This window comes from Triturus cristatus, chromosome 4_2, assembly GCF_964204655.1.
Source record: "Triturus cristatus chromosome 4_2, aTriCri1.1, whole genome shotgun sequence".
NCBI lineage: Eukaryota > Metazoa > Chordata > Amphibia > Caudata > Salamandridae > Triturus > Triturus cristatus.
Window position 1 is genome coordinate 666,627,328 of NC_140586.1, and position 24,183 is coordinate 666,651,510.

The 24,183-nt window shown below is 45.4% G+C and overlaps 1 protein-coding gene across 1 annotated transcript in view; it reads left to right on the plus strand.

The window, feature by feature from the left end:
* The window catches only part of LOC146834868 (FRAS1-related extracellular matrix protein 1-like), a 991,143-nt gene that overhangs the window by 170,102 nt on the left and 796,858 nt on the right, over positions 1-24,183 (plus strand). The window contains exons 9-10 of the mRNA XM_085602468.1: positions 7,813-8,157; positions 11,316-11,458. Of these exons, the coding sequence (XP_085458594.1) occupies positions 7,813-8,157; positions 11,316-11,458 (488 nt within the window). The remainder of the gene's footprint in view (positions 1-7,812; positions 8,158-11,315; positions 11,459-24,183) is intronic.

Genomic DNA, 24,183 nt, shown 5'->3' on the forward strand with positions numbered 1-24,183 from the left:
TTTTTATATGTTTAATACATTTTATTTTAATTTATTTAATATTCTTTGTTAGTTTTTACTGTTGTTTTTATTTTTTATATATAAAAATGTTTTTTTAAGTGTTTGAGTGTGAATAGTATTTTATTTTCTACGGTATCCAACACTTTCCCTACTGTTGCATTCACTGGAGTGGAAATAGTAATTTCCACCCCTCTGCTATCCAGCACTTTCCCTACTGTTGCACTCACTGGAGTTTGAATAGTCATTTTTACCCCTCCGCTATCAAGCACTTTCCCTACTGTTGCACTCATTGGAGTGGGAATAGTAATTTTTACCTCTCCAACACTTATCCAACACTTATCCTACTGTTCCACTCAGTGGCATGGGAATAGTAATTTTTACCCCTCCGCTATCCAACACTTTCCCTACTGTTGCACTCACTGGAGTGGGAATAGTATTTTTTTCCCCTCCACTATCCAACACTTTCCCTACTGTTGAACTCACTGAAGTGGGATTAGTCATTTTTAACCACTCCGCTATCCAACACTTTCCCTACTGTTACATTCACTGAAGTTGGGATAGTAAATTTAATTATTTTGCTATCCATTACTTTTTCTACTGTTGCATTGATTGTATTGGGTAATTTAAGTTTAAATATTTTTTCATAGTTTAATGTTTTAATTTATTGTAGAATGATGTTTTATTTTTACATTTATTTATATATATATATATTATTTGTATATAATTTTAAAGTTTTAAAATGAATTAGAGATAATAGTTTAATCATTATTTTAAAGTTAATATATATATATGTAATTATTATTATATTATATTATATTATATTACATGTTTTTAACAGAAACCTGGCTAAATGCGGACTCTGTGGCAGCAATAGCTCTTGCCATCCCGCCAAGTTTTAAAATGTGTTGTGCTAATAGAGAGAGCAATAAAAGAGGGGGCGGGGTGGACATTATCTTTAAAGACTCATGGGAGCTAGTTTTCTCCACCCCACTCTACGTGCAGGGCACAAAAGGCCTCAATTCTTGCCTCCAAATTAACCCCTCAACTTCTTTTTCGGCATTCTTATTTATAAACCGCCTGATTTTGCAGCGAATGTATGCCAGGATCTCTACAATTATATTGCTCAAAAATCGCTAGTACATGCTAATTGTATGGCCCTTGGCGATTTTTAATCTGCTCGTAAATGACCCCAGCTGTGCACAAGCAGCTCAGCTTGTCTCTTCGTTGGCAGGGGCCAACCTTAGGCAACTTGTATTTTCCCCTATGCACAAAGCAGGCCATAACCTAGATTTAGTTTTTTCTAACATCTCATCTATAGATATGGAGACTCCCTGCCCACTGGTTTGGTCGGATCACTGTTTGATTCATTTTTTCGTTAATCTGGCCGAACCCGGTCAGTTTAAGGGTTAGCGCGCCATTATAAAACGCAATTGGAAAAACTTGAATGCAGCATCTCTAGGTCCGATTCTACAGGAAAATGTTCCACCTCTATCTTCAGACCCCAATGCAGATGCCCTTGCGGTAAATCAATGGATCTCCGCGGCTGTGGAGTCCATTGCTCCGGCTAGAGTTGTGAAGTCTCTTAGACATTCCCCCTTTGCACCATGGTTCTCTGACTCACTAAGAGAAGCTAAAAGCAGGTGTAAATGCCTGGAACGCCATTGGAGAGCGAGCTACTGCGAACTGGCAAAAGTAATTTATAAAAATGCACTGAAAGACCTACATAAGCTGATAAAAGTAGCCAGGAGGAACTATATAGTCACTAGCATCCACAAGGCAGATCACTCTAGTAAAGAGGTTTTTAAGGTGGTTCAGACCTTTTTTAAGCCTTTAGCATCAGAGACCGGAGTACAGCCTGCCCTTGCTATGTGTGAAAAGATTGTAAGTTTCTTCGACAATAAAATTTCAAAGGTTTATGATTCCTTCTCAACACCAGTGGCAACGGAGAAATCAGATAGGCAATTGGGAGTTGCGACAGAACCCTTGCTTACAAACTTCACGCCATTTTTGCAGCACGATGCATTGGCAGAAATTCAAAAATGCAGATCAGGTGCCCCAGATGTTCCATGCCCTCCTAAACTTTGGAAAGTGCTGTCTCAGTCTCTTATTTGTGCGCTATCTCATATCTGGAACAATTCCCTTGAATCCGGCGTTTTCCCAGAAGTGGAAACATGCTACCAAATGGAGACCTCGGAGATCTCAATAATTTTAGGCCAATGTCATTGCTGCCTGCGCCGGGAAAAATGTTAGAGAAGTTGGTCCAGCACTTTATTGAGAGCCAGGGCTCCATGCATGACACACTATCTCGATTTCGGGCGGGTTTCAGCACGGAGACTGCTCTCCTTGAGGTGGCTGAGTCAGTGAGAGGGTTGCTCGATTCAGGGGCATCAGCGCTGCTGGTGCTCCTGGATCTGTCTGCGGCATTTGACACAGTCGATCATGCCACGTTGATTCAGAGATTACGAGACATGGGCTTTGGGGGGAAGGTGCTGACCTGGCTGAAATCATATCTGAGCAGTCGCACTCAGAGAGTTGCCCTACAGCCATTTGAATCAAAGCCTAAACAACTTTGGTGTGGTGTTCCTCAGGGCTCAGCGCTGACCCTCTGCTTTTTAATCTGTACCTGGCTCCGCTTTTCTCTCTGATTGCCAACTGGGGGGTGAAGGCGATCTCTTATGCTGACGATTCCCAGTTGTTTTTTCCTTTTCAAGAGCAGACGGCAGATACCTTTAAGAACTTTAAAGGTTGTCTGAGAGATATAGCATTATGGATGAATAAAAACAAGCTAAAACTCAATGCGGGAAAAACAGAGGTGCTGATTTTTTGGAAAGGGCCCAGCACCAGATTTATGGTGGCCATCAGAAATGGGCCCAACCCCCACTCCTGCCACTAATATTAAAAATTTAGGCGTGAAGTGGGAAGCTGACCTTTCCTTCTCGGCTCAAATTCAGCAGGTCTCTGCTACTTGCTTTAGCAAATTGAGAAACCTCCGGAGATTTTTATATTTACTGTCAGCAGACTGTCGCAAATCCATAGTCCATGCCACAGTGACATCTAGGCTGGACTACGCAAATGGTCTATATCTTGGTCTTCCTAAATATTCGATTAAACGCCTTCAGATGGTGCAGGATGCGGCTGCAAGACTGATCAGACGCATACCTTTTCGGCATCATGTCTCTCCGCATTTACTCGAACTTCACTGGCTCCCAGTAGCCAAAAGAATCGTATTCAAGGCCATGACTCTGGCATACCGGGCACTAAAGGGAAGTCCCCGGATACCTTAAACATAGGCTATGTTGCTATAAGCAAAATCGGTCTCCGAGGTCAAACTCACAAAATCTTCTTTGTACCCCCCGCTTTGCGAAAGCCCGTCTGGGTGGTAGAACGTTCTCAGTGAGGACGGACAAACTGTGGATGCCCTGCCTGGTAACCTCCGCCAAGCTGATTCAGAGACCTGTTTCAGAAAACAGTCCGCCCGCCATCCTAATAGGACCCCCAGTACCTAATGTTTTGACATCTATACATAGAATGATTGTTCGAATTTGGGATATTAGTTGTGTGGCCATCACAACTAATACATCCACAATTGTCCTCACTGGGAACCAAACACCCCTTTGTAGCACTGGACTCTCACAGGGTAGCAAAGTGGAGCAGTCCAAGGCCTACTCCAGGGAGGTGGTGTGGGCTAGTAATCACTGGCACGCAATAATAACAGTCTATAAATGATTATCCAGTCAGTACTTTTATTACACACACATTACTAAATGCTACACAATAATTTACAAATATATACATTGGCAGATGGAACATACCATAGATGACATTGTGTAATGACTCGTGGCCCCCTAGAGGGGTCTCCAAAACATCGCAAGTGAGTTCAGTCATTTTTTTTGTAATATACACATTACTATTGTGATAATAAAAAAAAACTTTTAGTTGCGATGAAGCAATAAAACATTTACAATCATTATGGTAACCCAATAATGCATTTATCAGGAAAAAACCTTGTGTTTGTGTATTCTTCTATGGATCTAATATCAAACCGCAAATGTAAAAACAGTCCCTAGAGTATATCACATGCAGAGGGTATCACATGGAAATAGCATTGCATTGCAACCATACAGTCAGCCCCTAGCGGGCGTACCAACATTTTACATGAGCATGAGCATTTTCGGGCCTTCCTGAATGTTATCATACACATGGCCCCTAGAGGGCATAACACTCCCAGCTGAAGAGCAAATGCTCCAGCCATTGGGGTGCTTGAAAAGGCATTGGAATTGAGGAGAGGTGATAATTTTGGTGTCTCCCAACTGACAGTGAGGACTCTGAAAGTACCTTTAGGAGAAAAGTGGGATCGAGCTAAAGTGATTGCTGGTGGCCACAACAAGCAGAGATATGAGCAAAAATGTATTCCAAATAACTCGGCCCCACAAAGGCATTATGGGGCGATTTTGGTGAGGTGAAGTGAATAACATAGTATCAGCTCTCTAGCTGAGCTTGGAGAGCCGTGAAGCCTTTTTTTCCCTTTGCTTGAGGGATGGAAGGGGTGCCCAATCCCACAGAGCACTCCAAAAGCCTCACTTCCCCAGCCATCTTCCCAAACAGACCACACTACAGTGTGCGACCACAGGATTCGGCAGTCCTTTCTCCCATGCCCGCCCCAGTGAGGCAGGTCTTGTGCTGTATGGCAGCTGCAGTTGGGGGGATTACGGCGGCACCCCCGTTTCTTTTTTCCTCATCCCCTCGGGCCCAATGATGGGGTCTTAGGCCTCTTCCTGCCTCAGCGGGGAAGCACCGCGCTCCCTCTGCGTCTTCTTCCTCAAGCCAGGTATGGGGTCCGGGGCCCCCTACCCACCTTTGTGGGGGAGCGTGACAGTGCTCCTCTGCACTTATGCTGTTTTCTCTTCCTGGTGGGATCGGGGGTCTGGGATTGGGGTCCTGGCCCCCTAAAACAGAAATACGCCAAGGCGAAGAAATGAAAGTGAAGTGGGGGCCCCAATCATGCACCGTTCCCCGGACCCTGGCCCATCCCGGGGGAATTTAGCAGCTGGGCAGTGGACCCTCATGCACTCTGTCACAGAAAAAAGGTCAAAGGTCATCAAACTTTAAAATGCCATAACTCCAGACCACCCTGGGCCGATTTGGACGATCCTGGGCTCATTTTACTCCTGGAGACGAGCTCTATCCACCAGGTGTAGTTGCAGCAAGTCTCCTCACCTCCAAAGTGGTGCAATCATCAAGAAGATGGGCCTCCTGGCTCCCTGCACCAGCTTTCCTCCTGATCTTGCATTCTGCGCATAAAAGTCCAGGGCTTTCCCTCAGCTTGTCCTCAGGTGGTGTAAGGGGCCCAGTCTCACTGGCCCTTGGGGAGACCCACTGGTTCTGGAGTCAATTGGACAGAGTCCTTGGTCCTGAGTGGGGGTTCTTCCTTCCAGTTACCCTTGGTGGTCTCAGGATCCAACAGCGAAGAGTAGAAAAACCCTCAGTCAAGGGAGAGTGATTGATTGAGATCATTCCGTCCCACCCCTCTCCTCATCAGGAGCTGGGACAAGTAGTGCTAATTGCTCTTTTTGTGTGTAATGGCATTTATTCCTGCTGCTGGAGAGAATGTAATTAACTGGGCACCACATGCTTACACAAGGCCTGGGCCCTGATCCTGAGCTGGGCCAGGAAACTATGGAAAATCTGAATAACCCATAAGATGTACAGTTATCATTTTGGAACTTACATATTTGATTTCTTGTACTCTAATTCAAGACTTCAATTGTCTCTGTAGGCCAACAAGAAGTGAAACTACACTCTAAGGCAGTTCCCACCCTATGTGTATAATGGGGTGCCACTACAGGCAAAACAGTACATCACACTGACTTTCCCTAATAGTGTACACTATCCTCATGATGCCTATCCCAGGTGAATTCCTAATCCTGCAGAGTCACGATTACCCATGGCTACCTGTGTGCAATTACCGGGATGTGAAGAACAGTAGTCTCCCACGCGTGTGCACGTGTAACCAGCCAAGTGCCCCTTACCCCTACTGCCTCGCATCAGCCTTATCTTAAAAGGCGAACACTGGTGGTAAACACACACAGTCCGTTTGCCATGTGATTACCGTGGGTGAGACACCGATAGTGAGACTCACCCACAGTAAAAAGTCCAAATCCGGGTGATCAGAAAAGCAAAATCTCCTGGTGCCCTAAAGGGGCAGAGCCAGTGCAACAATGGTCAACATAGTCCCATCTAAAAAAATGACATTTTCCGTCACATGATAACACTTAGGGCCTGACTTGGATCTCGGCAGACGGGTTACTCCATCACAATGATCACACATATCCGGTCCGCCGAAATATAAATGCCATTGGATATAATGGAATTGATATTTCGGTGGACGGGATATCCGTCACCATTGTGACAGAGTTACCCATCCACTGATATCTAAATCAGGCCCTTAGTAAAATATAATGACCACAGTCGTATAAGAGTTCATAATAACGTTCAAAAAATAGTTCAAACAAGACTTCCAGAAATACTGCACTGTATTTCCAATGTCCTATAATACAATTCAAGGAAGTAACTGGTCTTTAGCAAAGAAAATCCTAGATCCACATACAAAGGTCCTGGCTTCAGCAACATTGTATCGCAATTGTCTAACAAAGGTGCCATGGGCCACTAAAGAAGTTTTACCCAGATGTCCAACATGAAGTCCATGTCTCCATAGTACGTAAGAGTTTATGGCCAGCAGGGAAATATAGTTGGGTGTTGGGACACTGTCACATAGTGTGCTCTCTTCTCATGCAAAACCTCCATATAGATCGTACAAACACACAAAACCCCTTGGCACCAGGAGTGCCAAGTTCCAAGCATTAAGCTATACTTTTAAGCCCTGCTTCCTGACAGGGTGTTATTGAAGGTGATGTGGGAGGGCAGCAGGACAAGGAAAGTGCAATGGGTGGGTGAGGAGACTGGCAAAATGTGAGGTGATTGTTTTAAATGATTTGGTGGAAGAGGTAAAATATGTCTACATTCGAAGGACAGAAGGTATATATTGTTTAAGAATTACAGCTGGAGGAGGTAGGGATAGTTAGGTCTCATTGTGCCTAGCTTCATATGATTCCTCTGCTTCTGCAAAGTGATTCATGAGAACGGTTGACCAGAGGAAGAGGATTCAGGAACCATATATAATATAAAAGTATGGGTGGGTAGTTCTCAAAATCAAGTGATTTTCTAACTCTGAGTTCCAAGAGAAGAAAAAAAAACAACTGTAGCTTAACTTTCATAGTCTATTTGATTTCATCTGGAAAATAGTTGCACCTTCTAGGAAGCCAATAGACTATTATGTATTGAAGTCAGTCATCTAAACATCAAGATTTTTCACCGTGTAAGTTGGTCTGGAATACAACTTGTTTATAATAACATACATGTTTACAGGAGGTAAAGCACATGATCATAAGTTTAAAAAACTACATAAAAAGAAGCAACATGGCAGAAGGCCATAGGTAAAAGCTACTTTCCAAGCCTAAAATGTGTTTTTATTGTCCATTTTATTTAATAAGTGGTGGTACTTTTGCAACTGTTATGTTTAAATATGAATTACAATGCCGTGCTCTGATACATTTCTCCAGGATTTGGGTATATACTAATGGTATTGCTAGGTATGCATTTAACTTTTAAGTACAAAATGGTGGCACAGCTTCCTGAATTGAAAGCTGTGCTACTGCAGTTTTGAAAGGCAAGGGCAATAGTTCAAAATATAGTCATATGTGTGAGTTCTTACTTTCATAATGTAATGATATGTTCTTATCTGATTATGTCCAGGGGGCAAAGGCTTCATGTTCACAGTCCAAGATATTAAGGATGGAGTTGTAATTTATAATCATGATGACAGCGACACCACCAAGGATTACATAGTCTTCCGGATATCTGATGGAAAACATAGTATCAGGCACAAATTACCCATCAATATTCTTCCTAAAGACGACAGTCCACCTTTTCTGGTAACCAATGTTGCCTTTGAACTTGCTGAGGGAGACACAGTTCTTGTTGAAAATCACATGCTGATGGCCTCTGATTTTGATTCAAGTGATGATTATATTCTTTACAAGATCACCAAACAACCTAAAGCTGGACAGTTGATCAAGAAGCACTTCACAGATATCACAGGTATTTAACTGCATTTTGCTATACATTGATGTAAACTAACCATTAACAAAATTAATTCAAGCTTAAATGATTGATCACCAGCATTCAAGCAGCCTAGAGTCTACAATGAAAAATTCGGTGAACAACCTTTACAACGCAACTATTACAACGCACTACACTTACAACGAAATTTTTACAACGCAACATCCACTACAACGCATTCCATTACATAGCATAACACTACAACGCATGTTTAAAAACTACCTTTACAACGCATTCCATTACATCGCATACTACTTTACAACGCATACCATTACAACGCAATCCAACACTTACCCTACTGTTGCACCCCCTGGAGTTAGAATAGTAATTTTTACCCCTATACTATCCAATACTTACCTTAAATGCAATTTAATATTATGCGTTGTAATGGTCCTTTTAAGTTTTGACCAGCTTATCAGGAGTGAAGTTTTTTCCCCCCAAAAGATATTGGCGTAAATAAGGACATGTGCGTGTTCCATTTGTGCCGATTAATATTGGTAATTTAATGCGGCACCATTTGCAAAAAACCGTAAACTTCCCTTTGTTCCTTTTAGTATAACGTTATTTAATATCATGCTTTAAATAGACCATCATTTATAATAACGATCGCGGCAAATACAAATGGGTACACCGGAAGCCAGGCAGTCGTCAATAGACACTCCTAATCCGGAAGCCAGGCTTACTACGCATGCGTCAATGCGGATAACGTCATTACCGTTGACGATCCAGGAAGCATAAATATATTGACGAATGTCTTCCTGTTCGACACGCGAAATCAGGGAAAGGATTTCTTCACCGACCGGATAAGAATCGTAAGCCGTATACAGGATAAAATCAGGTACACAGAACGCTATACGTGTTTTAGACGCATGAAATTCAGGAGCACACGGGTGAAGTAGGAAGAGAAATAGAACCGAGTTATAATGATCCCCATGCCACGTTTGCATCCTAGAAGAAACTCGATACGGGATAGTTCACCAAAAGAGTGTGTGGCATTGCGATTTAGCTAAAATCACAATAGGCCTTACAATAACTTTTCCTCGTTTCCATAAATCATGTCCCTAAAAATGCACACCGGTGATGGTGCACGAGTTAGGTGCAGTTACACCAGTATTAATACACTTTTCCTATGATTCCTATGTTTTTCCGGTCCTAAATTGGTATATAACGACTCCAAAAACAAAATTGGATGGATCTCCTTCCCTAATAGTTATAAAAATAATGGATTAAGGAGCGACACGTGGTATAAGGATTTGATACCCACTTGAACAAAATTAAAACGGTACGTTTAACATATTTGGCCTCTTTTAAATTTAATAACAAGCTAATTGATTGAGTTGGTGACTTTAAAGTCTATTGTCTATTAATACAGGCCGTGAAATACTGTCACCATATATCTCCAGCATATGAGAGAACAAATATTCTGATACATAAGTTGCAGAATGCAACTCAATGAACAACAATGATTGATTTATAACTTTTATTCCTTGTAAAAATATATATACTTTATTATTTTATACAGGCACAATGTCCTACTTGAAAACTACACTGCCCTGATGAAGACCTTCATATAATTACTTTGTTATGGTCCTTCTCAACGAAGGTTGAAACGCGTTGGCACTTTACTTTTCTGGAGCATCTGGGTCTATATGGACAAATTTGACTTACTTAATAGTGAACATTCTGAGATAGTGAAATTATATATCTATCTTTTGAGTCCATAAAACTGAATATAAAAGTGTTCCCGACCTCCAGAGGACCTTGAGTGAAGCTTTATGTTGAGGATCTAACTACTAAGGTTCCAACAATAATGAATAATGTGTAGGACCAATATTGTTTAGAAACGTGTATTTGTCTATTAAGGTTTTATGTCAAAAATGTGTGTTATTGTTGTCTGTATTGTTCATATTGTATAGATGTGAGTAATGTAATTTTTTGCTAACAACTGCAATGTTATCCAAAGGGTATGTTTTAAAACATATTGGTTTATGGAACTGAAAAAAATACCTATAAAGTAAAATAATGATAAATTGCTCAAAGCCCATTGTCAATAAAAAGGACTAATGAGGCAAAAAACAAAAGTCTAATCTATGGTTTCAGAGGAATTCTGTTTATATAATTGTTCTGATTCCTTCCTCTGAATTCCGTAATAGAATCACTCCCCTATTTTCGTAACGCTGAATGGATGAGAACGCTGGAACTAATGTATATAGAGAGTTGTTGTAGTGATAAAGATAACCAGTGTTTCACTGCTATAGTTATTGCGAAATGTTTCTATTAAAAAAAATTCATACTGTTTTAAACCGAAAAAGCTACTAAAGCAGATTTTGGGGAAAAAAGAGGATTTTAATATAGATTATACATTGTGATTTAAAAAAAAAATAATATACATATGTCTATGTGTGTGTGTATATATATTCACTGAAAAAACCATAGGTTTCACACACGTTATAGTTACGAATTAGCATTTAAAAAACCTTGCAAATTCACTTAAAAAACCATAGGTTTCACACATGTTATAGTTAGCTGGACATTTCACTCGTAAAAAACCAATGAAATTTCCCCGTTATAGTTAGTGCAGGCAACTATAACTCACGCGACCGCAATCCTCTGCTGATGATGTCAGATATTACATCACTGTATTTAGACACCTATTTACCCATGTCTTCTTCCATTAATCTTTAGCTATACATATATTACAAATATTTATTTTTCATAAAGACACATATGTCATCAGTGATGTAATATCTGACGTCATCAGCAGAGGATTGCGGTTGCGTGAGTTATAGTTGCCTGCACTAACTATAATGGGGGAATTTCATTGGTTTTTTACGAGTGAAATGTCCAGCTAACTATAACATGTGTGAAACCTATGGTATTTTAAGTGAATTTGCAAGGTTTTTTAAATGCTAATTCGTAACTATAACGTGTGTGAAACCTATGGTTTTTTCAGTGAATTTGAACGGTTTTTTAAATGCTAAGTTATGTATTTATTAATTTATTTATTTTAAATCGCGAGGTGCGCGCACCGTGCGACTGCCAGTAGATAATATAATATATATATATATATATATATATATATATATGTATAGGTATGTATCCCTGTGAATATATTTGTAACTTCTTGTATTTTCTAGGTGCTGTGGTATCTAGCTTTTTGCAGAGGGATCTTTTTCATGGCCTCATTCATTATCATCATCTTGGAGGAGAGATTTTTGAAGATACGTTTGAGTTCATCTTATCAGACAGCCATGACCCTCCAAACCTTTCAGAAACTCAGGTAAGTACAACAACCCCCTCTAGTCATTTGGTGATAGAATGACTTATCTTTAAGGACGAGAAATGTGAAATATATTGTCAGATGTGCAGTCCTGAACAATATCAGCTAAATGCACAACTGGTAGTCGGATATGTCTGTTAAATCGTGGTAAAGTGTGCTTTGAAAAAGCATGTTTATGTGTTTTGAAGATGATATCAGTCTTTGTATTATAGGTCAATCAATCAATCAGGGGTTTATAAAGCGTGCTACTCACCTGTGAGGGTCTCAAGGCGCTGGTAGTGGGGGAGCTCCGGATCAGTGGAAGAGCCAGGTCTTAAGGTCCTTCCTGAAAGTGTGCAGGGTTGGGGAACGTCTGATGTTCACAGGGAGCTCGTTTCAGGTCTTGGCTGCGATGTGGGTGAAAGCTCTCCTGCCTGTTCTGTTCTTGCAGATCCGGGGGACTTCTGCCAGGGCGAGGTCGGCAGAGCGTAGGTTTCTCTTGGGTACGTGGAAGGATAGTCTCTCGTTGAGGTATTTGGGTCCAATGTTGCTGAGGGATTTGTAGGCGTGTGTTAGGAGCTTGAACGTGACCCTCTTCTCGACAGGGAGCCAGTGGAGGTCTCGTAGGTGTCGAGTCATGTGTTTGTGGTGTGGAGTCCCGAGTACGAGTTTGGCGGTGGCATACTGGATGGTCTGGAGTCTGTGAAGGAGAGATCTGTTGATTCCAGCGTATAGGACGTTGCCATAGTCCAGTCTGCTGGTTATGAGTGCATGTTTGACGGTCTTCCTGCAGTCGGAGGGGATCCATTTGAAGGTCTTGCAGAGGATGCGCAGGCAGTTGAAGCTAGTCGAAGCGACGGCGTTGACCTAGCGGTTCATGGAGAGGGAGGAGTCGAGGATGATGCTGAGGTTGCGTGCATTGTCTGTAGGAGTGGGAGGGTTCCCTATGGTGGAGGGCCACCAGGAGTTGTCCCAGGTGGAGTTGCAGGGTCCGAGGATGAGGACCTCGGTCTTCTCCGAGTTCAGCTTAAGGCAGCTGTCCTTCATCCAGGTTGCCACATTCTTCATTCCCTCCTGGAAGCAGAGTCTGGTGTTGTCGGGATTCTTCGTGAGTGAGAGGATGAGCTGTGTGTCGTCTGCATAGGACACGATGCTGAGCCCGTGCTGTCTGATGATGGTGGCGACGGGGGCCATGTAGACGTTGAAGAGCGTGGGACTGAGTGATGAGCCCTGGGGCACTCTGCAGTTGATGTCGGTGGGTTTGGAGAGGAAGGGAGGGAGTCTGATCCTCTGGGATCTGCCGGAGAGAAAGGATTGGATCCAGTGAAGGGCGGTTCCTTGTATCCCAGCGTCATGAAGTCTGGCTGCAAGGGTGCGATGAGAGACGGTGTCGAAGGCTGCGGAGAGGTAAAAAAGGATGAGGGCCGTAGTGTGTCCCTGGTCGAGTAGCATGCGGATGACGTCTGTGGCGGCGAGGAGGATGGTCTCTGTGCTGTGGTTACTGCAGAATCCGGACTGGTAGGGGTCTAGGATGGAGTTCTCTTCGATGAAGGTGGTCAGTTGAGCGTCACGAGTCTCTCAGTGACTTTGGCTGTGAAAGGGAGGTGAGAGATAGGCCGGTAGTTTTTCAGGTCCGTTGGGTTAGCCGTGGGCTTCTTGAGGAGGGGTTTAACCTCCGCCCACTTCCAGTTGTCTGGGAAGATGCCGGACATGAGGGAGGCGTTGATGGTCCATCAAGTTCAGGTGCGATGGCGGCAGCAGCCTTGTGGAATATGTGCAGTGGGCAGGGGTCTGTGGGGGCTCCTGAGTGGGTTTTATGCATGGTTGCGGTGATGCGTTCGATGGTCGTGGGCGTCCAGGTCGAGATCATTGGCAGGTCGGCCGCGATGGGGCGGGGGGTGATGTCCCTTGTTGGTTCACTGAAATTATCGTAGAGGTCCTTGATCTTACGGTGGAAGTACGTGCTGAGCTTGACGTCCATGGCTTCGCTGGGTGGTTGTGTGAGCTGCTGTATGATGCTGAACATTTCTTTGGCGTTGGTCGCCTTGGCCTGGATTTTGTCCTTTAAGAAGGTCTGTTTGGTGTCTCTTATGTGCTGGTGGTATTCCTTCAGGGCGCTCCTGTGGTTGTTCTGTGTTTCCATGGTTTTCTGGTTTTGCCAGGTTTTCTCTAGGCGTCTACATGAATGTCTGGCTTCCTGTAGTTCTGTGGTGAACCAGGCGGCCTTCAGGGGGCATTCTTTGGTGGGGAGCCGGACGGGAGCCAGTATGTCGGCGCAGGGGGCGATCCAGCGGTGGAGTTCTGTGGCTGCGAACTTGGTGTCGGTTGTGGCGCTGGGGGGGTCTTGGTGTAGGGTGGTGTTGAGGAGTTCCTCTGTGATCTTGCTCCAGTTTCGTTGTAGCGGTCGCGGGGCGGGCTTGGGTGCAGCGGTGGTCTTGAAGGTGAAATGGACGCAGTGGTGGTCCGTCCAGGATGGCTGGGTGGTGTGGCTGAACCGGATGTTTGTTCCTCCTGCGAAGATAGGGTCCAGAGTGTGTCCGGCTCTGTGCGTGGATGTGTCGACCAGCTGCTTCAGTCCTAGAATGGCGAGGCTTTCAAGGAGAGTGGCGGAGTGGGGGTCGTTGCGGTTGTCGAGGTGGAAATTCAGGTCCCCGAGTAGGATGTAGTCCGTGGAGGTGATAGCGTGGGGTGCGGCGAGCTCGGCGATGTTGGTTGAAGACTAGGTGTGAGGGCCTGGTGGTCTGTTGATAAGGGTGCCGCATAGCACGGTCCTTGGGCTGGTCTGGATCTGGAAGTGAAGGTGTTCTGTGTCGGAGTGGGGTCGCTCGTGCTGGAAGTGAAAAGTCGGAGTGGGGTCTTGTGTGCGATGGCGAGTCCTCCTCCTGGGCGGTGGAGGCAGTCTTTTCTCTAGATCTTGTAGCCATCTGGGATGGCAGTGGCGATGTCGGGGCCGGAGGCGGCGTTGGTCCAGGTTTCTGTGAAGAAGGCCACGTCAGGTGAGAGGGTATCGAACATGTCCCAGATCTCTATGGCGTGTTGGTGCAGGGAGCGCACGTTGAGGAGGATGCAGGTCAGGGTTTTGGTGGTGCGTGCGTCGGGCGGGCCTTCGGTGGTGGTGGGGGCCTTGACGATGGTGAAGGATCCATGGCAGGCTTTGCACGAGAACTACTCCTGTGTGGTGTTTGGTGCGGTTCTTACCCAGCCGGTGTGTCTTCCGGGGTTGAGTGTGTTGAGGGTGGTGGAATCATAGCGGTGGGTCCTGGGAGAGCCAGGGTTCCTGGCACTGGTCGCCTCCCGGTCGCGGACGGGCACAGACAGGATTGCATGAGAAAGGTCTCCTTCATTACATGGAATATTGATTTACTTATAAACAATTTTTTAAAGGCTGCTCCCAAATGGACTATAACCACTATGCCTAATACTTTAGGAGCACTTTATCAAGTTAAAAAAATCTTTAAAAGCTCACCTATGCTCCCTAGTATTTGAGTGATTCATTCGTTTTCATTTCATCCTTCGTCAGCTGCCCTGGTTGGTCACAGGCCTAAGATAAGCTTTGCCTTCTCCCTGGTTAGATTTCAGCAGTCTGGAGACATTTAGAGGAGGATGGTCTACTGGCCTGCACAAGTAGAGGAAGATATGGCCTCCACCTTACTGGTGAAGGAATATCTGTCATTTAGACATACCCTTCTGCCTGGTGGGGAACTATGTGTCTTCAGTGGAGCCGCCACTGTGGCGGCTCCTTTGAAAGCACTGTTCATCGAAGGCACTGAACGCTTGCTAAAAGAGCACCATGTTTGTTTTAAAGTCATTGTATTTCAGTGGTGAACTCCCAAAATGAGAGTTTCGAATTGAAATAAATTACAAAATATCAGTACCATTGACTTTGTATCTGGAAAGTACATAGACATCAAGGACCACAGCCCTTGAACAAGGCCTACTTGGGGGGGCGTGGCCACGCAAGCGACTAAGATGGCTGCTTGCTGCAGAAGCTCTGTTGGATGCCCCAGCTATACCGCGTTTTCCCTGATGCACGATAGGGCAACTGCCCCATAAAGAACAGCACTGGAGCACTGAGAAAACACTGAGCGCGCCGGGCTGACTCTGGTGCGGTGAGGTGCCTCCACCATTGAGATATGGCGTGTGACGCAGGAGGCGGCGGAGCGATCACGGGCGCAGTCGGAGGCTCTTTCCTGCACAGACAGGCCGGAGGACGACGACACGTATTAAAGGGGTCGAGGTGAGCAGGAGCCCGCTGTGGTGGTGAGTGAGTTGGGCGTGGGGCAGCAAAGCCACCCCCCGATCACCCATCAGCTCGGCTAGGGTGCGGCTGCGACTGGGTGCGCCCGACCTCCAATACGCGTGGCTGCCATTTCCCTGAGGCCGGGCGGGGACAGGGCACGCGATGAGCTAGGGTTGCACCCATTTGGACATGGGTGGGCGCTGAGAGTGGAGGGGCTCGAGCGGGTGTCTGCCTCTACGCGCCAAGGCCTGCTACCCAGTGACGCGGCTCCTACACATTTAGGCCCAGCTATCGGAGAGACAGTGAGCCTCCGGCCTACCTCCTGGCTTCTGCAGTCACAAGAGGCCTACTATCACCTGCGCTGCCCTCCACCCCAACGCAGCATAGGCACGTGTTCCACCCAGCCTCTGGACCTTCACTTCAAATTCTACGCCTGGCCCGCCTGCTGCTGCTGGCCTACTGCCCACCTCCCCTCTCTACAGCGCGGAGGCCGTGGCCGAGACACTGCCAGTCATACAGACACAGGGCCCACAAATTGGCCTGATGGGGGATGGGAGCCTAAGCTCAGGACCTTGTCGCCAACCGGCTCCCCCCCGGGCCTGCAACGAGGACGCGGCGGTCTGGATGGCGGATTGGGGCTTACCTGCTGCGCCGATCCAACACCTGGGTCCCACATCGTACATCTACTGGAGCCCATAGCCTGCCACTCTTTGCTTTTTAAGGGCAGCTGCGGATTGAGTCCTTTGTACCCCAAACCATTCCACTGCGCCCCACGCTGCTGGATTGTCACGCTGGATAGATTCAACACTCCCATGAGACTTGGCAGTGCCCCGCTTCCCCACGATTGCACTTGCACAGCGGCCCCGCGGCATGGGCCGTAAAGACCCCAAACAGAAAACCCTACCCTTTGAAAAGCTCACAGACAGGGCCCCTGAGGAAGGCTCCAACATGGCGGAGAGCGCACAGGGTACAGACCACGCGGACGGCCTCCCAGCCCTATCCACGGCAGTGCTGCAGGAGATGAGGGCTGGCTTCAAAGCCCTAGACGGACGGTTTGACGCGCTGGACAAAAGCCTGGCGGATCTGGGGTCTAAAATCCAAGTTCATGACAGGCGCCTGGATGTGGCGGAGGCTCGCATCTCGGATATCAAAGATGGCACTGCGCAGTCCCTCAAAAGATTAGAGCGCGTCGAACGCATCCTAAAAGAGGTGGCAATCAAGAATGAAGACCTTGAAGCACGCAGCAGGCGCAACAACATCTGCATCCTGAGGGTCCCGGAGACCACTGCCACCAGCCTTATGGACCTATTTGTCGATACTCTGTTGGCTGACCTGTTCAGGAGAGAGTCGTTTACCCCTGGGTTTGTGATAGAGCATGCACATCGATCCCTGGGGCCCAGGCCAAATCCAGGATGCCCCCCTAGGCCCATCATTTCACGTATCATGAACTTCCGGGACCGCAACTCTGTACTGTGCCTCACAAGAGAGCGTGGGGACACCACAGGGCAAATCTCTAAACTCTCTTTTTACCCGGACTTCACGGTCATGGTGCAGGATGCACGCCGTAAGTACAATGGAGTCAAGGCCACCCTCAGAAATCTGGGTTTAAAATATGGCATGTTGTACCCCGCCAGGCTGATGGTCGATGTTGGGGGCCAGGCTCGTATTTATGAAAATCCTACTGAGGTGCAGGAATTCTGTCATGCATACAAACAAAATAACAACAGGACTGCGGTAGGAGGGGGGCCCTCCCCCACACAGCGGCTCCGATGCAAGTGTTGTACTCTTTTCTAGTTCCGGCACTGGTTGACTCTGATGCATTGGCCCTTCTTCATTATTATACGACTACACAGGGATAATGTTCTCCATACTTATGCAATGTTACACATAGCTGGTTGTCTGACGTGGCATTGCCACCCCTAACAGTGTATATCTTTGGGTTTGTTCTGGTTATTACGAATGTACCGTTCTAGGGATTTCTAATTTCAGTGTAAAGGCAATTGGTACTTTACGTTCTACTTGTTGTTATGGTTCTGCCTCGCTTTGATGGGAGTAAGATTGGGTGGGGGGAGGAGGGGACGTTTCACATTGCTTAAATATCTATATTTGTTTGCAGAATTGGGTACTGTCACAGTTTTTCTCTATTTGCAGCTACTTGACTATGATAGGCTTGAAAAGTACAGTCGATGGCTAGGTTAGGCAACGTTGATGGTCCCTCTGGCTAATCCTTGATGTCCTGGAATATCAGGGGACTTAATGACAATCGCAAAAGGCGGCAGGTTGTTCACTATGTACTAAGACACAACATGGACATTGCTTATTTGCAGGAAACTTATCTACCCAAATCAGACTCGCCACGCTTTGCAGCTAGCTGGGGTGCATACAGGTATTTTGCTAATTACAGTAGCTACGCCAGAGGCACAGCCATCCTTATCCACAAACGGGTCCCATTCAGCCTCAGCTCCATGGTGGGGGACAGTGAGGGCTGATACATAATTGTAACGGGATCATGGGACATAACACGGCACTGGTGTGTGTATATGGCCCAAATACAGATTCACCCGGTTTTTCCATACACTACACACCCAGTTAGCGAGGCTCGAGCCTTGCTTTCTTTTAGTAGGGGGAGATTTCAACGTACTCCATAACCACAGCTTAGACAGCACCGCCATATCCCCAGACACCAAACCTTGAACACGCCGTGCCCTGTTAGAACTTTGTGAGCAACTATCGCTGCTAGCTATTTGCCGCCTGTGCAATCCCGCTCTCACAAATTATACACATTATTCCGGCCAACAGAACACCTGGACTGGAATAGAGTTTTGGCTGATTTCCCCTGGCATTACCAGTTGGTTCGGGTCTCTCATGACACTACCGAGGACATATTCGGACCATTCTCCAGTACAGCTTCACCTGCATGTCCCTCATCCCGAAGGATTTGAGCGGTAATGGCGGTTCCCGAGCCGTGCCCTCCATGATGATCTTTTTAATGCAGAAGTACGCGAAACCATTGAAGACTACTTCTCCATAAATAATGGTTCAGTTGACACATGGGCGGTCTTGTGGGAGGGCTTCAAAGCATATATCGGGGGCATCTGCATCGCCAAGCATGCCGGAGTTCTTAAAGATCTGCGAAACACACTTGCACGCATCGAACGCGAACTAGATGACTTGGATACCGCAACGCTTCAGTCCCCTGACCCGGGAGCGGCGAGAGGACGCTTGGCCCTTTTAGTTTAATTTTGTGAGACTGCTGAACGTGAGCTATTATATATGGGCAATTATCATATCGCCAGACGGTATGGAGAGGGTGAACGACCCGGCAGGGTACTTGCACGGATGCTCCGATCCCCATACAGAAGAGCATACATCACTGAATTGCAGTCTTCCACGGGTCGGACACTCACCTCCACCTCAGAGATTCGTACCAAATTCTTGGATTATTTCACAGCTCTATACACTACTAAAGTGGCGAGCGACCCGTCGGCCGAAGAATCATATCACCGGCCCAATCAGGCTTCGTCCCACACCATTCTACCTCATTAAATCTCAGAACACTCTTCTCTGTTATTCACAGAATTAACCCGGATGTCCCCGCCGCCGCAATTCTATTAGATGCGGAAAAGGCCTTTGATTCCTTAGAATGGCCCTTCCTCATCTCGGTGATGCGCCGAATGGGCATGCCCGTGGGCTTTATCGCCACCACCGCTTTGCTACACAGCCGGCCCACGGCGAGTCTTCGCCTGAACGGCACGCTATCCCGACCCTTTTCTCTTTCCCGCAGCACCAGACAGGGCTGCTCCCTGTCCCCCCTATTGTTAATCCTGGCTATGGATCCCTTAATTCGCCATTTCCAGGAACGGCATTTGCAGAAAGGCCTGCAATTCAACACTGGCCTACGCAGATGACAATATTCTCTATGTCAGAGATCCCCAAGTAAACTTAGAGCCGCTCATTGTAAAAATACTCAGATTTGGCCGTTTCTCTGGCCTAGGCATCAATTGGCACATGTCGGTGATCTTTCCTTTGACAACCTGCACAGTCCAGTGGGAATGCAAATTTCCCCTAGAATGGTGCAAGGACTCGGTAAAATATTTGGGCATCCATATCCACCTGGATACTGCCCAAATCCTCCTCTTGAATTGTGGACAAGCAATCTGTACACTAGAGGCACAAGTGGAAATGTAGCTGCGTTTACCGTTGTCAATTGCCAGAAGAGTCGCGTTACTTAAGATGGTAGTGCTCCCTAAATTTTTATATCTTTTTAACAATATTCCCATACCCCTTACGAATGTTTTTTTTTTTAACATTGTGCTCACACCTCATCAGTTTGGTCTGGGGAGGCAAGAGGGCGAGGGTCCGCTGGCAGGTGCTCACCCTCCTATATGACGGGGGGATATGGCGTCCCGGATCTACAATTGTATTATCTGGTGGCCCAAAGCTGCTACGCTTATGCATGGTTTCATCCGGACGCCAGGATTCCATTTCTTCGCCCAGGGGCAGATTTTGTCCTGATAGAACGACTGTCAGCTGTCCTGCCCAAGGGGGTGGCCCAGAGACCCCAATGACATACAGACAGTCTCCACCACAAGTTGGGCCTGGGATAAGCTAAAGCGGTTCACCGGCACCACTGCATTATATTCCTATGCACTACCCTTTTCAAACGCCCCATGGCTGCCTTTAACAGGTGAAAAACTGGTACAACGCACCTCAACCAAATTCGATATCACCAAAATGGTAGATTTATACCTGGAGGGGCATCTTTACTCGGTGTTGGACAATGCCCATTTCCAAGATGTCTCCTTCATGGACATTTTCGTACTAGGCCGCATCCATTCGGCTCTACGTGCTACACTGCCTAATTATCCAGTGGAACCAGACTCATTCACGTCACTTACATGGATCATTTAAAATGAGACTGGTGCTCATCTAATTTCTAAATTATATAAAGCATGTGCCAGCCTGAAGCCGTTAAACGATGACAAGGTCCGCAAAGCTTGGGAAAGCAACTTAGGCCGCTCCATTACGGATGAGCAGTGGGCGAAGTGCTGCTAAGTAACAAAGTAAGTCTCTCTTAACAGTAAGCATAAACTTCTCCATTTCAAATTCTTACGCTGCACTTACTTTACACCCGCCAAAGCACACAGACTGGACCCGCCCAGACCACATAATTGCCAGAAATGCACCGCCCCTTACGTGGATTTTGCACACCTCACATGGACATGTCCCAAGCTGCAGACATACTGGGAGCAGATACACAGTGCTTTAGGAGCCATGACTAACTTGTCTCTCATTCCTACACCGGAAGTGGCTTTACTGGGCTATACAGTTAACTTCCCCAGAAAGATCAGAAGATTTGCATCTCTTGGACTACTGCTGGCCAAAAGGGAAATAGCTTTACTGTGGGGCCGTAAGTCAGCTCCTACGCTGCAGAGTTGGCTGTGCAGCATGGCCTACTGTAATACTAATTGCGAGGTTTTTGCAAGCATTATGCCTAGCTCATCCCGTCCTAAAGACATATGGGGGCCCTATAGATCATATATTGAGACTTTACGGCAGTCCACAGACTCACAACTAGAGCGGGGTATAGTCCTGGAAGGGGTGGGATGACGGGTATCATCTCTTGGGTAATGTGAATGTAATCACTCCATAGACTGCTTTGCTTTATGTGTATGATGTGTCTGGAGATCAAAGGCGGAAGAGAACACCAATGGGGGGCTAAAGGAGGGACTGAGAGTGAGGGAGGAGGCTGTGATTATAAGGACATGCAGGGACTGATACTACGATGCCTATAGCCATGTTAACTGTGCAATGGTAAGTATGCTGTCACTATTACGAGTTTCCTGCTGCTGTATTTGACAGTAACCCACCATTTCTGTATATTTTGATATGTGAAAAATAAAAATAAAGTTAAAAAAAAAAAAAAGGCCTACTTCGTTGTTCTGTGTAATTTATTTTAAGAATCATCATCTTTCTAACATGGTGTCGAGTATAACCATGAATTCGAATCGAAATTTACTCTTAGAAATATAGCACTTGTACGACCTTGCCTACTGTAAGAAATTGTACTGTTAAAAATCTGCGCCCCATCACTGAGTGATTCCACATATAGCATTTTGGCCGTGAGAGGGTGCTATCATTTTGTTCCTGATATGTGTCCTTCCCCTTATTCCTAGTGACTGTTCTTGCAATCTTCCCTTGTACCATGCCATTAAATGATTGTGAATACTCACTCAGTGACTTCTCCCCAAATTCCTGTCTCCTAATCCCTAGTGTGTTGACTGTTCAAAAAAGCTCATTGTACTGCGTCCACCAAAATTACCCCCTCTGGCCCAAATTCCTTATCTGGATATTGAAATAATGTGAAGAGCCCAATTAACAAAAAAGGAACAACAGTACATCTGTACTAAAAGATCTCTAGGAACACTGAAAATAACACTTCACAAAAAAAGCACTACATGGTGTAAAAGCAAAATCCAAACAGCCCTAAAGCACACCAAATGCCCATTTTCTAAACGTAACTTTTAATATTTCTATTTTGCGATGTTCTGCCCACCTACTACTTCTAATATACTGAAATAGGTTTAAATATCGACTCTAAAACGGTTTTCTTGCTGATAAAAATATGGTTCAATGGCTTTGTATAACATTTGTGTCTGCCATTGTGAGGGGAGCTATAGGAGTAGTGTAACTCCAGAACATACATGTATGGAAAATATATATTCTGTTATGTCTTTTACTGGTTTTCTGTGTACAAAGTTGTACGTTAACATGTACCATCTTGATATTGATATAGAAAATTATTATAATATATTGAAAATGTAAATTTTAAATATCTGTGTATGTGTGTGCGCTAATTCCCATCAGTGAGAAAATAAGCCCAGAGAACAAATAGAGAATCATTGAATATCCTGAGAAGGGAGTGAGCAAGTAAAAAAACTATGTTGACTATAATGATTTTCTGTACCAGCATCAGGGAAATATAGATGAACGATATGAAATCTGGAAGCAGAGTGTTCAATTCATAGGTATGTTGAAGCAAGAGAAAACAAGACTCGTTTTTTAGGTCGAGCCCAGTGTCAGCGCGCATGAGCTAACTCTGCGAGGCATGCTGTAATCCGTCAGCGGAGCTTCAACACGCATACTCCTGTTTCATTGGTTGCTTGGGCTGACGTTTCAACTTCCATTGATTTCATTAGTTAACATTGCGCATTAGTCCCGCCTAGTGGCTGATTTGTTCACACCCTCGTGACTGGCCCTGCTACATGCATCCTTTCATTAGTGGCCATATGCTTGTTTCACCACACAACTTTTTTTCTTTCCAGGTTAAAGTTGCAAGTGGCAAGGGATGGCGGATACCCCCGGATGCTGCCTTGATGCATCTCAGTGTTGATCTGGCACACTGTCGGCTCATGTGGCATGGCTTGAGTGCTTTCAGGGAGGTGTCTGCAGTTCTGCAGAGGGGAGGGACTCTGTAGACAGCAAAACTAGCTTTCCGTACTTTAAGCCAAGAGTGTGGGTGACCCCACCACTTCTTTACAGTGCAGGACTGTGCAAGCGCCTGCCTCATTCGGAAGTTATGCAGAGCCGTACGTTCCTGTTTACTATGTGTTTCATGGCAGGGCTTTGTGTGATGGAGGATATGGAGCATTTAAAAGGAGTGTGAGATGTCCTCATGAAATAACTGATACTTTTAAAACAGTGTGCGAAATGTGTGTGAACAGTGAAACACAACAATTTTAAGAACCATTCCCTCCACTTACAGTAACATTTGTGATAAAAGCCGCAAGTCAGTGAACCTTTAAAGACTAGTTCCAAGTTCTGGACATACGTCACCACAGTGTCTGAACTCAGCAATCAACAGCAACTTGGTGCAAAGTTGCACCATGTATGCAACTATGAAATAACTTTAGAACATTTTAGCTGAAAGCTGATATATTGTTAAAAACTTTAAATCATGCATCAGATTATGGATTATATGGCAATTGTGGCAAATCCATATTTACACTGAAAAAGCTCACCGCCACAGGATCATGTGTTTCTGGTATCCACCCAACTATATCGTAAGAGGAATTTCCAGGTAAAATTACCTCAAGGGAATTTTTTAGCCATTAGCTCATCAGAAATTCTGATTTCACTGTCTTTTTTTCATGTATTCAGTTTACAAGAATCTTTTATTTACTCTGGAACATGTTCTAGCTGTTACTATCGTGATATGTTTTCTTCTTCAAAATTTGCCTTTTTTCCCTCAGGTCATATACAGTTCAATGTGCCAAAACCCATATGCTGCACCCGGATCTTATATAAACGATTTCCGACTAATTAACTGAAATTTATATTAGGAATAATAGTTTGACACTCCCTGAGTTTACTTAAGTTTGTGGTTGAACCATCGTTGGTAGTCTTCGTGGGTAATAACAAATATTTGACGTAGTAACTCGTTTTGTGTTTGTCATTTTACCAATTTGGGTTTCTTAGGTATTTTAGATTAATCCTGCTGCTAAAC